This window comes from Nyctereutes procyonoides, unplaced genomic scaffold, assembly GCF_905146905.1.
Source record: "Nyctereutes procyonoides isolate TBG_1078 unplaced genomic scaffold, NYPRO_anot_genome, whole genome shotgun sequence".
Classification (NCBI taxonomy): domain Eukaryota; kingdom Metazoa; phylum Chordata; class Mammalia; order Carnivora; family Canidae; genus Nyctereutes; species Nyctereutes procyonoides.
In genome coordinates, this window is record NW_026575120.1 from 20,951,243 (window position 1) to 20,968,729 (window position 17,487).

At 52.5% G+C, this 17,487-nt stretch overlaps 1 protein-coding gene across 2 annotated transcripts in view; it reads left to right on the forward strand.

Annotated features, from left to right (window-relative positions):
• PTPRN2 (protein tyrosine phosphatase receptor type N2) overlaps positions 1-17,487 on the forward strand; it is a 720,648-nt gene that overhangs the window by 210,236 nt on the left and 492,925 nt on the right. For both annotated transcript variants that reach the window (XM_055335454.1, XM_055335455.1), the window contains exon 3: positions 1,871-1,984. In XM_055335454.1, coding sequence (XP_055191429.1) covers positions 1,871-1,984 — 114 coding nt within the window. The remainder of the gene's footprint in view (positions 1-1,870; positions 1,985-17,487) is intronic.

Consider the following 17,487-nt stretch of genomic DNA (forward strand, 5'->3'; position numbering starts at 1 on the left):
TCAATGTTCAAATCATTAAAACCAAATTTTTAGCTAAAACTAATTTTAAAAGCACAAAAAGATCCTATGTATTACATTATATATGTGTGTGTTTTAAATACCTATTTAAGAGAAAGATTTCAAGAACATCCAAAAAATATTTTTCTGAGAACATATTTACAACATTGTGCAGCACAGACCAAATTGAACAAATGATGCCTTTATAATTCAGAAGGGAGTTCATCCGCTTGGGATACCCCGAAATAGGCAACCTCTGTGGCGGTTCTTCTCTGGTGAGGACGGCCACGGCATATCCGGAGCCGGATTTCTCTTGCCCCCGAGGCCTTGGTCAGGATGCCCACCTGTGAAAGTGGGGTCAGGCCATCTTACTGGTCTAGTCCCCATGCGCTGTGGTTCTGCCCTGGAGACCCTCCATCTGCAAAGGGAAGAAAACATGTCAGGTGCATTCTAAAGAGTTCTTCATTTTTCTCTCATAAATGTGCCATCCACAGGCGCAGAGTTCTTTGCACAAGGTAAAATCAAGGACCAGAGACACGTGCTGTGTTTGTGCGGAGCAGGTTGCCTGTCATGGGTGATGGCAGGAGGACAGGGCTCTCCCTCCGAGATAAGGGAGGGCTGGGACTCCCTCTGGCTCACGGTGGAAATCCTGGTGGTGGAAGCGAGTCCCTGAGGCAGAGGGTGGCGCCGTTGTCCCCAGCGTGGCGGAGGTGGCTGCAGGAGCTTTGACTTCCCTCCACGGCCATTGTCTGCCCGCGCCCAGCAGCATGCGGTCGTCCTCCCAGAGCCACTGGGTTTTGCAGAGTCCCCTTAGAAATCCATGACGTGCGTCCAGTAGTTGAGGTGATTTCCTGCTAATTCCACGGCCCTGACCGCCCTGAGCACACACGTAATATTAGACCAGTAATTACCCAGTCAGCCTGGCGTTGGGCAAATGTGTTTCTGCTAATTAAACTTGTTGCATTTGAATGGCTTTCTTCGGCTCTACTTGGTGCAATGAGACGGTGGTAAACAATAAAGATGTGTTTCCCCTTCCATCCAGGCCTGAAACTGCAGATGGCTGCCCTGTGGATGAAGCACTGGCCCTTGAATTAGTCTTTTGTGTGTATGAAAGACAGTAATTAGGAAGTTTGAACCCCCTACAGGAAGCTTATTTCAAAGTGAACAATTTGCCGAATAAAGACTAATTGGGGCCTAAATTAATTAGAAGGTGTGGTTTGAAAAGATGGTGAGCAGAGTCTGTCATTTTAGACAAATGGAAGAGAGCTAGATAAATGTGTCCCCGTCCTGGAGCACCTCTCCTTGGCCACCTTGCAGAAGGTTCCCTGGGAACTGACCTCGCTGCTGTCTCCAGGTTGCCCCCACCCACTCCTGCATGGCAGACAGCCCTTCCACCCCCGGTCCTCACAGCTTCTGCAGATTAATATTTATATTTCCTGGGTGTCCTGTTTCTCATCTGGAAAACCGGCCCTGAATGTTATTGATTTTTTTTTTTTTTTTTTTTTTTTTGTCATGGGACTGTCAGCAGCAAAGCTTCGGGTCAGAGAGGGGACAGCCAGGGGCAGGAAATGATAAAACATGAATGGTGGGGAGGGCCAAGGGGAAGGGACGGGAAAGTTGAAGAGAAAACGCAAACTCTCCGGAATGCACGTCCTCTTCTCTCTACCTTTGCAATTGTGTTTTCCACGATGGTCTCTTATTGAAGTAAACCATCACCTTCCCAGTGCTCTGAATTCTGATTGAGTCGTGGTGACTTTCTGGGGCCTCGCTGCTGTGCATAATTAGATATATTGCAAGGATGTGTTTAATACCCTTCTTCTCCCTGAAAATGAAATGTCACTTTCCCTTTCTTCTCTGCTTCCCTTCTCCGCAGACGGAGTGTTCGGAAGATGCCAGAAGGTTCCAGCACTAGCCACGGACCAGTATGAAGTGCCGCCGGTGGTCCTGCAGCGCCTGACAGCCACCCTGCAGAGGCTCTCCCACACAGGTAGGCTGGCCTGGCCGAAACCGTGCCCTGGGACTGGGCCAGGCGCCCGGGCGCACCTAGTGGGCCTCGTAGGTGATGAGGAATTACAAGGACTGACTCTGCCCGGGTTGCAATGGAGAAGAGAGGGCTGGGAGCAGGCTGGCTTGTTCATGGAAGGTTCCGGCAGGAGTTGGAGGAGGCCCCGTGGGCTGCTGCATGGAGAGGAACCATGGTGATTCTGTCATGCTTCAGGGGACGGGCTGGCAGCCTGTTCAGAGCTGCTAGACGGTGCCCGACCCTGTGGCTCCTCAGCCTCCAGAAAACCAGTTTGCCCCCAAGTACAGTGATTATGCAGGTTTTTGTTACATGATTTTGTCACAGGAGATACCTGTTCCCTGTTAACTTCAGGGCCTGCTAAGAAGATAATTTTAAAAATGACAATAATCTAAAGATTATCATGCATGTTTATAACATGTGTAATTTATATCATGTATGTCATCTGTAAAATGGAGGGGAAGCCACGTTGTATCCGTATGTTACTGGGATCTGTTCCTACTCTGTGCGGCCTCCCTCCTGGGCCCCAAGAGCTGGGGCAGGAGGTCGACGGGAGAGCGGCGGGGGCACAGCTCCTGTAAGGCGAGGTTGCCCATCTCGCGGTTGGGGACCAGGAGAGCCACGGCCGTGCCCCTGAGCCTGCTTTCCTTCTGCATCACATCCTATGGGGCTTATCCGTGGCTCCATAATGAAGACAATCTGTGGTCCAGTAAGTTTGGGAAACATGACTTGCTCTGTTCATAACGTACGCTGGGCGGGTAAGATGCTGGAAGGTTCTGCGGGAAAGGGTTATGTTCATCCAGATGCGCTCGGGGGGCTCTGCTGATGAAGCCTGTGGTTTTGTAAGTCCAGGCAGTCCTACCACCTTTCCCACCAGAAGGGCCTTGGCTCCACAGGTCAAGGAATGAGCCTGGGGATCCCGCCAGCTGCCAAGGGTATCTGTGACCATTACATGTTGCAGAACTGGGGAAATAACTACAGGGTGGATTTGGTCACCTGACCCCTGTAAGCCTCTGCTCTGACCAGTGGACCAGGGCAACGATTTGGGTTTTCTGCTCTTGGTGTCAGTTCGGAGTTGGTGCTTGGCAACCATGGAAAATTCTCATTCTTTCTTTCTCCCGTGTGCACAGTCATCCTGGCGGAGGCCACAGGTCCTTTTGGAGAAGGTTGGGAGAAGGATAACAGTGGGAATGTATGGCTCGTGTAGCCTTCAGGGGACCTGCCCTCAGCTCCCCATCATCTGTGGGCTCTGGTCTGTGAGATGGGGTTGCCAAGTCTGGAAGTAGCTGGAAGAGCTATGACTCTGTCTTGGTGATTCAAGCCAGGCCTCAGTTGAGTAGATCTAGAACCTTCCTGTTCATGCAAGTCATTAAGACTCCAGGAGACCATCTATCTGTTCCTGTGTAACAGTGAAAGGTTGGGTCTCAGTGTCCCCCCTCAAGCAGTGTGTGGAAGACCTGTGAAGCTGGGGACCCACTGGCCTTGCAGCTCAGTCCCCTAGGGGCTGGACTGTGTCTTTAGTGTCCACGTGAGTAGGAGCCACACAGATGCTACTTTGTGGACGTGGTTAAACATGGAGGCAAATAGCTTTTTAATTAGTGGATTTTCTTTTTTTAGAGCCGGTTTAGAGTTACAGAAAGGTTAAACAGTCGGAATATACTCCCTTAGCCCCACTCCCGGGAGATTTCCCCCTTTCTAGCATCTTGCCTTGACGCGGTGTGTTTGATGCAATCGATGAGTCTGTGCTGATATAATTAACTAGTGTCCGTGGTTGACATTAGGGTTGGCTTTTTGTTTTGTACGCTCTGCAGGTTTGCACGAGTGTCCAGTGACATGAGCACCATGAGGACCCTACAGAGTAGTGTCACTGCCCTAAAAGTCTGCCCTGTTCGTTCCCCCCACCCCCAATCCCCTCCAGTCCTCTGGCAGCTGATCTCTATGCTGTCTCCCTAGTGTTGCTCTGTCCCGAGCGTCATGGAGTTGGAGTCACGTGTAGGAGGCCTCTTCAGACTCGATTTTTTTCACTTCGTCCTGTGCGTTTAAAGTTCCTCGTGTGCCTCCATTTTCATGGTTTGACAGCTCGTGTCTTTTTAGTTCTGAGCAACATCCCGTTGTCTGGAAGAGTGGCCTTGGTAATCTGTCCACCTAGCTCAGGGCATCCTGCTTCCTTCCGTGTTTGGCAGTTGTGAATAAATCTCTGAAGTGTCTGATGTGGACGTGTTTTCAGCTCCTTTGGGTCAATACCAAGGGGTACATTTCTGGTTCATATAAGAGTAGATTTACTTTTATAAGAAACCACCAAACTGTCTTCCAGAGGAAGATGTGGAGGGGTGGCAGGCGGCAGGGGGCGGGGGGTCACTAAACCTCCTGGAGGCTCAATTTCTCCATCTGGTAATGGACATTCTAGATTGCCCAGCCCTCCCCTGGGTCACAAAATCCTCCCCTAGGTCACCTGGCCCCGCCCCAGGTCGCCTCGCCCCGCCCCATGCTATGACACTTAGTTCTGCCCTGTGACATCTGTCTTGCTTTAGAACCCCTTTCTTGGATCCAAGTTGAACCCCTCTGGTGGGTCCTGGAGCAGGTGCGCAGATTCCTCGGGAGCCACCTGGCGCTGCCCACAGAGGCTGGGAGAGGTCTGGTGGGGATGGGATTCTGTGTTGGAGGTGGTAGGTTGCTTCTGCGGCAGGTGTCACCAGAGGGCATGTCAAGTGATGGACTGGGTCACGGAGGTACCCCTCCCTCCATTAGCTTGTTCTTGGGTGGCACATTGCATCTCTTTTTGTTGGCTTGGGAGTCATGTCCCAGTAGGGCCAGGGTGTGAGTGTGAAGTGGGCTTATGGTCTAGCCTCCTGGGAGTGTCCTTGTGCTTTTCTGAAGCACGCTGTCCTAGAAATTTCTGGAATGATTTTGTAGTCCCTTTGGGCTCCCTGGCAGCTTCTCGCCCCAGCTGGTTTCCCCCCTGCCCGCCTTCCCGCTGATGGCTGGATTCTCCTCTGTGCTTCCAGCCTCCCCCGTCAGTGCCCTGGGGAACCGTGGCCCACGGGGCTTGGGGTGGACTTGCCTCCGAACTGTGGCAGGTGGGTGTGGCCCCAGGCCTTGGGCTGGGCCTGCAGTTCTCACACGTCAGATGAGGCCTCTCTGGGAAAATCACAATGCAACTGGAGAGGGTGAGGTGTGGGCATGCATCTCAGTTGCTCTTCATGAGGAGCTGGAGTTGGAGTCCTGCTTCGGGGCAAGACCGGGAAATTTCCACAGGCCGTCTCCCTAGGAGCCCCCCCCCGCCCCGCCTTCACTCTGAGTCCTGTCTCTTCCTTTAGCCGACCCAGGAGGGACAGGGAGACAGAGGAACGGCACTTCCAGGTGGCAGGACGTTGCCCTGCCCCAGGCTGAGGCCCCTCTGGCTCTGCTCCCTCATGTGACTGGGCGCCCCTGGCTTCATCTCAGCCCCCTGCCCAGCCAAGGCCTGGCTCTGGCAGCCGACAGGGAAGTGGCCCCGGGAGGCTGGGTGGCACATACTCTTCACTATCTTGTTTGGGGCCTGCCTACCTGCTCAGCCTACACCGTGGACCATCTGACCTTCCTGATGCCGTGTGAGCCTTGAGATTGGCTTCAACTGTTCCTGTATCGCCAGTGGAGGCTCTTGGAGACAAGGGGCGTCTACTTGGAGCCAGGGGGCACAGCAGCCAAGTGGGGTGCAGAGCTACACCCACTGAGCATCAGCCCTGGTGTGTCACAGACAATAGGACATGAGAACAGTGGCCAGACAGCCAGGCCTTTGGGGATGGCCCTGACCTAGGCCTGCTCTCCCAGCACCGTCGGCCTCCCCACTTGTGACCTCTCTTTCCTGTGGCTGTTGCTTTCCCTAGATGGAAAACTCATCCTTGGAACTTGGAAAATGCAGGTTTAAGGGCCCCCATTCCAGTAGTTCTGAGCAGGGCCTGGGAGTCTGTCTTCAGTGAGCATGGGGACAACCTGTGCCCGGATGGTTTGGTCCTCCCTGGCCCTTTACCGTGTCTTAGCCCTCTGCCTGGACCATGTCCGAGGGCCCCCGTGCTGCTCCTGTACATGAATGGGGACAGGTCCATGTCAACCCGACCAGCATGAATGAATGAATGAAATGAATGAATGAATTATGAATTTATTTATTTATTTATTTATTTTCCAGCATGAATTTAAAGTTGGGTAATTGTGACCCTGGATTGCTTTGCCTGATGTTTGTCCTACAACAAACCTTAGTGTGAATGCAGTTTGCTGCTGCTCAGTGGGGGGTCACTACCTCCCCTCCCATCGACACCTGTGTGCACACACACACGTCCATGTACACACATGTGTGAGTATAGTCACGCACACATGTGTGCACGCATGTACCACGACATGAACTAATGCACACACATCCATGTGCACACACGACCACGACCACACACATGAGCACTGGTATGTGCACACATGGTCACCTACGTGTGCACACATGTACCACGACATGAGCTCATGCACACACATGCACACATGCACGCCCACACATCCATCTGCACACACATGGCCGCACACGAACACTGGTATGGGCACACAAGGTCACCTACATGTGCACACACGTACACACACATGCACACATGTATGTGCCCCCACCACTTTGGAATCCCTCATCTACTGCTTGCGTCCAGCAGCACCATATAATCTGGACTCTTTCTCTGATTTTTTTCAATCAGTGGTGTCTACTGTCTTCTCCAAATGTTCTTTGGCTGTTTTGGGTTTCTCACCCTGGTCATGAAAGGCTCACTACGGGATGACACTCTGGAGGTGTTGGGGAGTTTAGGAAGGAAACAACTTTTAATCCTGCTGGTTTCCTGAACTTGGTTAGCCTGATGTGAGATGGTTTTTAGGGAGGGAGCTTTCTGAGAATCCCTTAAGATCATTCTACCCAGGCAGGTGCCTTTGAAGTAGAGCGGGTTGCGAATTTTACACATTAAGTCTGCTGTTTGGTGACATGGTTTTGCCGGTCTCATTGATGGCTGCTTGCACTGCCTTTGGGGAGCCTTCCTTATGAAGAAGGAAGGGAAAATGTGATTTAATTGTGTAATTTTCCTTTTCCATGTAAATACATACATCAAGGAAAAAATATGTTCACTTTCTGTTTACCATTCTTGTGTCCTATAAGAAGGGTTCTTTTCATTGTTCTCTCATGTATTAAATTTTTAAAAAATACATTTCACTTCTTTTGACAAGCCATTAAAATCCAGCATTTAAATGTCACTCGTTGGCACATAATTTGCTGTCATGAAAACAACTATGGATTTATTTCCTGGCAAGAATCTCCTGTTGTATTGAGCTGTACGTCAAAACCAAAAGGAAAATTAAAAAAAAAAATCTAACTCAGTTTTATAATTCCTTAAGAGAGAAGGAGGAAAGATCATGTAATGGTGTGTATAACCGTGATGACCACACTTGATGACCATCAGAGTTGCTGGCTGCTGGCCCTGCGTTACATGCACGCTCTACACCAGGTTGCTTTGTGCAGCAAGTCAGTTAAGCTGAGCTTTGGCTGGCTTCTTCATTTTCCTCCTTGATCCATCTCTGCGTGCAGCCAACCCCCACTTACTAACCCGTCCTGTCTTGTTCAGGAACCTGCACTCTGCCCCAGTGGTTGGGGCAGAGTGCAGCTTCCTTTCTGCAGAGTGCAGAGTCCTTTCTGAGGCCCAGCTAAGGCCCGCCACCCCATGTTCCAGGCAGATGCGGGGCGGGGAGATGGAGACGTGCCCGTTCAAGGCATGTACAGTTGCAGAGCTGATACTTGTCCTTCCCAGGACATCCACACATGGTGAGAAGCTGGTGGAGGGGCCCCTGAGTGTGAACGACAGGAGGTGAAGGGAGAGGCCATGAGAGGGCCAAGGGGACAGAGGGGCAACTGGACTGTTAGGCCCAGGATGTAGAGAATACTCCTAAGTCAGGAAGAAATAAAGTCCACTCAGCCTCACTAGGAATCAGAAAAATGGACGGTCAGATCGTAAGAGGTTGTTTCATTAACTCTAAGATGGCAAAAATGAAAGAACCTGACAATCCCAAGTATTGGCCAGAATCTAGGGCCCATTGGAAATTCTTAGGCACAGTGGATTGCAGCCAGTTTGGAAGCTGTTTTGGCAGCAGCAGAAGTGATGAAGTGAATGTCCTGCATCCCGGCTGTCTGCCTCTAGTTATGCACTCAGATTATATATCTGCTCCATCTGCACCGGTCATAGCCACCTCAGTGGTGATATGGACTGATGGAGGTAACCTACCCGAGCACCCATCAGTCAGGATGTGATTCCACGCTATATGTAACCAGGGCCAACAGACACACATGTATCAGCATGCCTGCATCGCACAAACATGTTGAGCAAGTAAAGCGAGGTTGTACCAGACATGCAGAGCCTAAGACTACGTGAAGCTGACAGAGGAGAACCGCACCATCAGTGTTTAGGAGAAGTCGCACATGTGGCCCATGTGGAAGGGAGGAAACCGAAGGCCAAGTACAACGTGAGGACAGCTGTCTCCTCTGGGGTGAGGCAAAGAGAGAGGTTTGGGCAGGCAAGAGTCTTGAATACAGAGCTTTCCATCTTACCTAAAACAGTGGTGAGCACAGGCCATTTATGAGGTTATTTTATTCCTGTTTGTGTGCACGAAACACTCGGTGATACAATAACTAACAAGGCTGACAGCGCACAGAAGATATTACAGACCAGGAACCGATGAGGGAAACAGCAGAAAACAAGGAAGGGCTAAAGAAATCATAAAAACATCAAGGAGATAAACAAACAGCTGGGGTCTTCGACATGACTTATAAAGCAGAGAGACCCCTGTTTGACCAGGATCAGGAGTAGGTGCCCGACAACGGAGAAAGAGGCGTCAGGGTAGGTGGGCTGAATGTGGACGTGACAGGAGGATGGGCTCAATTGCTTTGCTCTAAGTGTGTGAAAAAAACAGTTAATAACATAAACCAGTAAGAGTGACTCAGAATGATGTACAACACCTGACAGCCCTAAAATCGCTTAAAAAGTCACATATGTACATTTTCAAGAAGTTGATTTTGTGAATTCAGTGAACATTATCTATATTGTGGGGAATCGTTTCTGTTCACAAACTATCCTCTCATGACAGAGGACCAGCCACATGTAGAAGAGGGCGCATGCTGTGGACACACACAGCCTCCAGTCTGTGTTCCTTTATTTTATTTATTTTTAAAAAGATTTTATTTATTTATTCATGAGAGACCCAGAGAGAGGCAAAGACACAAGAAGAGGGAGAACCAGGCTCCATGCAGGGAGCCAGATGTGGGACTTGATTTCGGGACTCCAGGATCATGCCCTGGGCGGAAGGCAGATGCTCAACCACTTAGCCACCCAGCTGTCCCCAGCCTGTGTTCCTTTAAATATGCAGGTAGCAGCCCGGAGTCTGCCACAGCCTTCGTGCAATTCAACACTGACCATTCTCTCCTGTTGGGTGAGAATCCTCCTGAACCACATTTTTCTCCCAAGTCCGTATTTGCTTGCAGCCTCTCCTCCTTGTCTCTCATGCACCCCTCCCTCCGGGAGGGCTCTGCAATCAGAGGCGAAGTGAGGGGTCTTCATTCAATGGAAAGTCCTTCTGAGACAAACATTTTCTCTCTAAAGAAGTAGAAATAATAGTCCAAGGGAGCTTGGTGCATGGTGGGCCAAGGTTGGCCAAGCTAAGAGGAAATGCGGCGTCAAATGCACGGCCCGCGATGTCATTCACACGGCCTCTCCACTTTCCCGAAGCATTCTTGGTGGATTTTCTGTGAACAAAGGGCTCCCCTGGTACATGTCAGTGTTGGTTTCCAGATTATTGATACCAGGACAAACTTGGGACAGCTGAAGACTTAGCAGCCACTTCTAAATGTTGATCATTTGGAAATAAAGAGAAAACAGTTCTATCGTCAGAAGGGAAAATATGATAGATTTTTAAAGCTTCATTTTTCCTCAGCTCCTTAGAGCTGTGATGCCAGAAACTACATGGTTCGAGCCTATTCCTCTAGGAACTCCATTTTCAGAGAATCTGCCTTTCTCCACCTGCCGCACTTCCACTGTGGTCTCTGGAAGAGCAGAGTAACTGGGAAATGTGTGTCTTTGGGGGCAGAGAGCTCATATTTTCTGTGCTATTCTAGGGCGTCCAGAATGTTGCTGCTGGCCACACTCCAGCTGTGTACCTGCCCCCTCCCCCCACGGCTCTCCCTGTTTTGTCCAGGAGGCTGCTGTCCTCCCAGGAGCATTGGGTGCCCCGGGGATCGACCTCGGTGCCCATGTACCACTGCATGCCCTGTCGGCGGCCTCCAGAAGGTAGACACAGCTAATTCCAGACGATGGGTTAGGAGGGCTTGGAGTAGCTGATGGATTCATCTTCCACATGTGGGACAGTGGAGTCACCTCCTCTGTGGTATCTGATAGTTGCTGAAGAAAGCTGGTGGGATTTGATGACTACCAGCAGACCTGGCCCCAGTCCGTGTTACGGTGGAGGTGCAGTGGCACACGCACACAGGCAGGCAGGGGTCAGTGGGCACGCACCTGGTTCTCAGTAAGGAGAGGGGGGATGTGGAAGGAGCTGGGTTCCATGACCTGTCAGAGTTTGTCTTCTCCCACTCTCCTTTCATCCCCCTGGTTCTCAACTCCAGCCTGCCGTCCCATCCTGTGTGGTGGCATCCCTGCAGGGGCTTGTCTACACAAACCTGTGATGTTGCGCGTTTGGGAGCTGATAGTGGATAACTGCATGACTGACTCTCCGGGCAGAATAGATGCAGGAGACAGGAATCAGTCTTCCTGGGCTTGGATGCACTTTGCTGACACTGGACGGAACCTTTCATTACCTGGAAGACGTACTACACATGTGGGAATAGAGAGAGAACGAGGACCTGTTTGTCCTTAGGGGGCAAACCAGAGTCATTCTCTACGCATATTTGAGAATCAGGGTTTTGCCTTTTAAAAGATAATGGATATCAAGAAATATATCCTTTGTTATGATTAAAAGGTAGATTTCTTAACTTTGGACACTGTGAAGGCTTGCATTTTTTTCTCATATAAGCTAGAGATTTTGCTTTTTAATTTTAATGTATGAGGCCAGATAGCCTCATCCCTGTTAAAACTATGAAAGTGAAAGTTTCGTTGAGCGTGCTCTTGAGCATTAATGGAAACGACCTCAGGAAGCTGCTGACATCTGCTTTAGAAACCCTGGGTAAGGACCGTCTCTGCCTTGGGCCCCCCCAGGAGGGTTAGATGCTTCCCTAGGTGGGGACCATCTCTGCCTCGGGGCTCCCCTGCCAGGAGAGTTAGATGCACCCCTGGGTGAGGACCATTCTGCCTTGGGCCCCACCCCCAAGAGGATTAGATGCACCCTTGGGACAGCGGTTGAGGCCTGGACAGCCTGGGAGCCCCCCCCCCCCCCCGGTGGGTAGCACACTCTGCGTGTGGAGAAGCAGGAAGCAGGGGACCCATGGGCTGCTTGCGTGTTACATGTGTCAGGGGCCGGCATTCATGGAGCCAATCAGGCCTTTGTCTGTGAGGTAGTTGGAGCCTCAGGTGCGGGGTTACCTATCTCATGGGACAAAAGCCTTGGACTCAGGTGGCAGAGAATCACCACGGACTCTGGACCTCTTGGTGGGAAGGGTTTTATTCATCTTCTTTCTCTCCCTCATTCACCTCTCTCATCTCGACTAAACTTCTTGTGATTTTGTCGGTTTCTGGGGGTGATCTCTGGTCGCAGGCGTGGATGTGAGGCTATATGAAGAGGCCATGAGGAGAGTTATGAAGAGCAGACATACGGTGTGGATGGAATGCTCGCAGCGGGATCTCCTGTGAAGAGCAGTCACCAGGCCCCTCCAGGATCTCACATCTCAAGACAAAGGGCAGGTGCATGAGCACCTTGGGGAAAATACTAGAAACTATCCAAAACCTGGTTTGTTCGCCAAGACTCAGGACAGAGGGTCCCCAGACCTCAGGGAATTAAGACAACCAAAACAGAAGCACACGCACACCTGTAGGTAAGTGCAGTTTCGTCCTTGACTATCCAAAATCCTCGAGCTTGAAGACAGTTGTCCACAGTACCAGTGACAGAGCTAGGTCCTCGCCAAGGAGGTCCTTGTGGAGGTCAGCAGGCCGACTGGGTGGCTGCAGGAGGAGAATTCCAGAATGCATATAGAGGGAAGCTGCTATGTGACCTAACAGAACAGGATGGAGATGGAAACCCCCCCCCCCAAGTGGACACGCTTCCCGCTCCTGGCTCTGTGGTCACGACTCCTGGCCAAGTGTCCTACAGTTTATCCTCCAGCTTCCTTAGGGGTCAGATGCCCTTTCCCCTAAATACTTCCCAGTAAACCCCGTCCAGTCGATGTGAAGCATTTAGGGGATGCTCCCGCCGTTCCTGGATGTGGGGATGGACAATCATGGATGTCAGGAGCAGGAGGGTATGGTGCTCCACCGGGCCACGTGGAAGGGGCTCACTGGTCAGGGCGTGGAGTGGTCGCAGTGGGTCCTGAACGTCATCAGGACATGTTCATGCTCTCGGTTTCCCTGACCGCTAGGAGTGGCTTCTGTGTGACGGTACAGAGGGCAGACGGCAGCTGAGTGCACGGCCGCAGCAGTGACTACGTGCATCCTCCAGAGGCCACAGCAGATCAGCCTAATATTGGCTGGGCTTTCTGGCTTAAAGCCCAGTGTCCCCCGGCGGCACCTCCCAAGGGCTGGTGCCATGCAGACGGGGGGCGAGGCGCCCCATTCTTATATGGTGCCAGCATCCTGCTCACACTGACAGGGTCATGAAAGCTGTCATGCCATGTGCAGAGATAGGGAGAGGGCAGGGGTCCCGAGGAAGGCAGAGAGGGGCTGGTCCCACCTCGGCCTGTAGGGCTCTGCAGGAGGCCCCTGGTCCCCAGGCCATGCCGTCGACTGCCGTTTCTTGCCACCTTTCATTACGCCGTGATGCCTGGTCCTTGGTCTTCCTTGTTCCTCAGGATCCTGACGGGGGTGTGACAGCAGGCTGAGTGCGGTGGCAGGGAGCCTCGCCAGGACAGCAGGACACGGGGCAAGCACACCCGAAGTGGCGAGTGCTGGCGGGGAGGTGTCATCACTGCTTGGCTGTTTCCAGGAGGGTTAGGTTGGCAGTGGGCACGGAAGATGGTGTGGAGGCAGGTGCACAGAGAGGGCATGGTAGGGAGGCCAGGCATGAATGAGGTATAGACTCCTCTGGTAGCCTATTCAGGGCTGTTATGTGTGCACAGGTGCCATGTGTATACAGGTGCCATACATATACAGGTGCCTTGTGTGCACAGGTGCCATGTGTATAGGTGCTGTGTGTGTATACAGGTGCTATATGTGCATAGGTACCGTACATGCACAGGTGCCCTGTGTTTACAGATGTCACATATGCACAGGTGATGTATGTACACAGATGCCATATGTATGCTAGTGCCATATATACACAGGTGCCATACATATACAGGTGCTATGAAGCCTTCAAAATCATTCCTGTGTGCTGGCCTGGGCCCTCTCCGAGTTGCTTGGGGACATTGTGCTGGAGCAGCGGGAGAGGACGTGAGCTCCTCGGGGAGGCGTGTATGGGGAGAGGCAGGAATCAGTGACCACTGTGGGCAGGGGGGGTCAGGGCCCTCTGTGGGGGGGCTGGGAATTGGGGCCAAAGATCCAAGCCTGAGGAGGGCTGCCAAGCTGCGTCCCCTATGCGGTTGTGAGGAAATGTGCTGACAGGTGTAAGGATCTTCAGTGTGTCTGTGGTGTGGTGACCAGGGGCCCGGAGACTGCTGGGGTCAAGTCCCCTCTCCGTCCTAGCTGCCCGTGTGATGCTGGGCTTGCATGCACTGTCCTGCGCCGCCACCGTCCGCTCAGTAGGAGTAGGACTTGCAGGGACGTGCAAGAAGTGCTGCAATCTGTCGGCTGGCCATTTGTTGGGATTATTACTCCTTTAAGGCGTAGCTGGTCTTGAGTCCTGTGGGCTCAGCTTACACGTGGATTGTACACATAACACCGATGAACACACATGCACACGTGTGTCCATGTGCTGGGGAGAGTCCAGAATGTCTGTCACGGAAACACAGTTTGGATTGGCTCTTTTAAAAAAAGAAAGAAGATTTTATTTATTTATTAGAGAGAAAGAGCTTTAGAGACAGAGCAAGCACAAACCGGGGGCAGAGGCAGAGAGGGATGCAGGCTCCCCGCTGAGCAGGGGCCCCAAGACAGGACTGGATCTCAGGACCCCAGGGTCATGCCCTGAGCCAAAGGCAGGCACACACCACGGAGCCCCAGGTGCCCTGGGATCATCTGTCTAAAGCATATTTTAAACATGTGATTGATTAACATATGACCTGATTTTCATTTCCTTAAATGAAAGAATGTTTTAAAAGCAGAACAGTCATTCTGCAGAAAGTGCTGTTTCAGTTTTTGCTTCTCTGTGATGTGGACTCAAGGACGCAGTTGGTCGAGGTAGCTGCTTGAGCTGCATTTTGGTCCACGTCTCTCCCTGGTTCAGCCCTGGTGTCAGGGAGACTGTGGCTGAGCCCGTGTGTGCCCTGGTGCCATCCCTGAGTGCCCGCTGCCAGCTGGCCCCCTGCCCACTGCTTTGTCCTCCCGCCTGGGGGTCTGGGCAGCCAGCTCCATCCCCTGAGACGGGCTCGCTGTCCTGCTGTGGAGGCAGCACTGTGATGAAGAGTCTTGTAGGGACGAACATAGGATTGTAAACGGTAGGAGCTGATGTGGTCTCCTCTGCATACACGGTGAATACGGCCTCCAGGGGAGGGCACACCCATCTCCCCTTGATTTCCGAGTCTTTTCCTTCCGGGGGCCGAAGCTGTGCTCCGGGGGGGTAGAGAAGGGAGGCTCTGGTCACTGGACAGGCCACCTGTGTCATCGCGTGTCAAAGTCTGAGCTTTACGGATGTGGCCAGGGACCCCAGGCAGCCGCCTTTGCCCCCAGCATGGTGCTGACTCTTCCACGCCTGCCCCACCCTCGATGTCAAATATGAGATATTCCCTTTCCCTGTTACTTTGGGTAATAAGTCACTTTTCCCAAGACACAGAGAAAGGCTAGTGAGTTGGTTTGTTTTTTGGGATGATGTGCTGATGATGTGGGTGGGAATTTTTGTTTACAAACAGCAAATGTACCTGAAGCTTCGTGGGGCAGATCCCAACCCTTGTGCTCCATGGGTGTACACAGATGGAGCCAGTCCTGGGGGCACTTGGATTGCCCATGATGGGACGGTAGTTGCAGGCTCATTGGGACCTTCCGCAGGCTTCGCAGGGATGGGCCCAGAGGCCAGAGCTGCGGCTCAGACTCAGCGCCCCTGACCTCGTCTAAACCTCACCTCACATAGGTCTCTTAAAAAAGGTGAGTTTCCATGAGGCCACGATTTGGGGTCACTGCCAGTGGCCGGGTGTGACCCAGGGGCCCCGCTTCTCTCCCCAGGAGAGGCGAGTCCACAGGGCCGTCAGAGACCCTTTACGTCTCAGGAGAACTAGGATTTACTCTGGTTTATATGTTGTTGACCCAAAGCCTTGATGGAGATGCGCTTCTGCCAGGAGCCTAGATGGGGATGTGGCCCCTTGAGGACGTGCTGCCAGGATGCACTGCTCATCTGGCACCTGTGTGGCTCAGAGGAAGGAACTAGGGCAGACTCTCAGGTCAGGGGAGCCCAGCTCCAGGACCCCCTGCTCCCTGGCCTGCCAGTCTGGATGTGTTGCTTCTTCTGTCAAATTAGGAGAATTGAAAATTAAACTTACGTGGTTGGGGGGATTGTGGGAGATGAGGGCGTCACAGGGCTTTCCTACAGGTATCTCTGTGCACATGGCTGTGGCTGACCTCTGGGTTTGTTGGTGACCCATCCTCCCTGAACGAACCTTCCGGGATGCACTCAGTATTCTCACTGGACCTCAATGTTTAGGAATGCGTACTGCCCCCATGTCCTTTGTGTTTCCAAATCCCAGAAACATGGGATGCAGGGTAGAAACAACGGGTGTGAGCACTGGTTGTGTCCTTACATTAATGCCTGGTTCAGGGCACTCCCTCGGGTGCCTGGGGACCTGGGGTTCTGGGGGCCTGGGGGTCTGGCAGTCTGGGGGCCTTGGGTTCTGGGGGCCTGGGGACCTGAGGGTCTGGGGACCTGTGGGCCTGGAGTCTGGGGGCCTGGGGGCCTGGGGGCCTGGGGATCTGGGAGCCTGGAGGCCGGAGGCCTGGGGGCATGGGAGCCGGGGGTTTTGGAGGCCTGGGGTCCTGGCAGGCACTCGCCACAGGAAGGTCTGGGCAGCAGGTTCTCTGGGCATCCCCATGCCCCCGTGTTCCCTTTCACCCCCACAGGCTTTTATTTCTGTAGTTTGAACCTGGTAGTTAAACTCTCTCTGCAGAAAGCACTTCTTCCGTTGTTCACGTTTGGGCAAATTTAAAGATTGATAATGTCGTCCTCAGAAAGCAAGAGGCTTATGATTTTCCTCCTGTTCTGTTAGTCAAGTGGCCGGGAGGATCCAGCAGGGTGGAAACACCAGAGGCCGGCCTGGCCTCCGCGGGCCTCCTGCCTGCCTGCTCTTCCTCCTTTGTTGTTCCCACACTCCTTTCATCTGCTGCTCCTCTTTTCATCTGCTCTGTTCTCCCTTTATCTCAAAACCAGAATGAAAGGCCTTCAAAGGCTGAGTTTCAAAACACATCCCCCAGAGAGGGCCAATTAAACACATAAAGATGGTCCGTGTGCAAAGACTGGAGTCTTCAGGGTCACAAGATTATCTTGAGTTTGCAGGTGGAGGGCCCCTGCTGCGCCCTCCTGGCCTCAGCCTCCTGGGTCCTGCTCTGCAGACTGTCCTCACGCCACAGGCTGGAGACCCCATCCCCATGGGGCCGCCCGCAGCATGCCCCTCCTCCTTCCAGGCTGCACCACTCTTAGTGTCACTTGGCTGGTTTTAGAGCTTGGGCTTTTGCACGCGGAGCTCCAGCTTCTGGCAGGGCCCCCGCATCAGATACAAGGCAGGCACACACGGGGCATGCGGGCCTCGGGTGTGTGGTGTTCTCACGTGTGCACGTATACCATCTGTGCAGAGCAGACTGACTGACAAACCCAGCCTCAGACACCTTCAGCTGTTTGCAAACACCTTATTGTTTGGTGACGTGGGCAGCTCGGGCTGTCAGGTCACGCGGGGGCTTGTGCAGCTGGGTATGCTGGGGAAGTCAAGCACGCAGGTCAGCTCCAGTCGGGCAGCGAGTGGCATGGTTTTGGTCACTGATTGCATCAATTATTGTGATTTGACCTTGACCCTCATCTTCAGGAGCGAGGTGGGAGGTCACCTATAGGAGGCAGGTGGTCCCCGCACTCGGTCCCACTGTTTTATTTGTGAGGAATTGCCTTCTGGAAGGGTGCTCCCCTATCTATCTATCTATCTATCTATCTATCTATCTATCTATCTATCTATCTTTCTTTCTCTTTCTTTCTTTCTTTCTTTC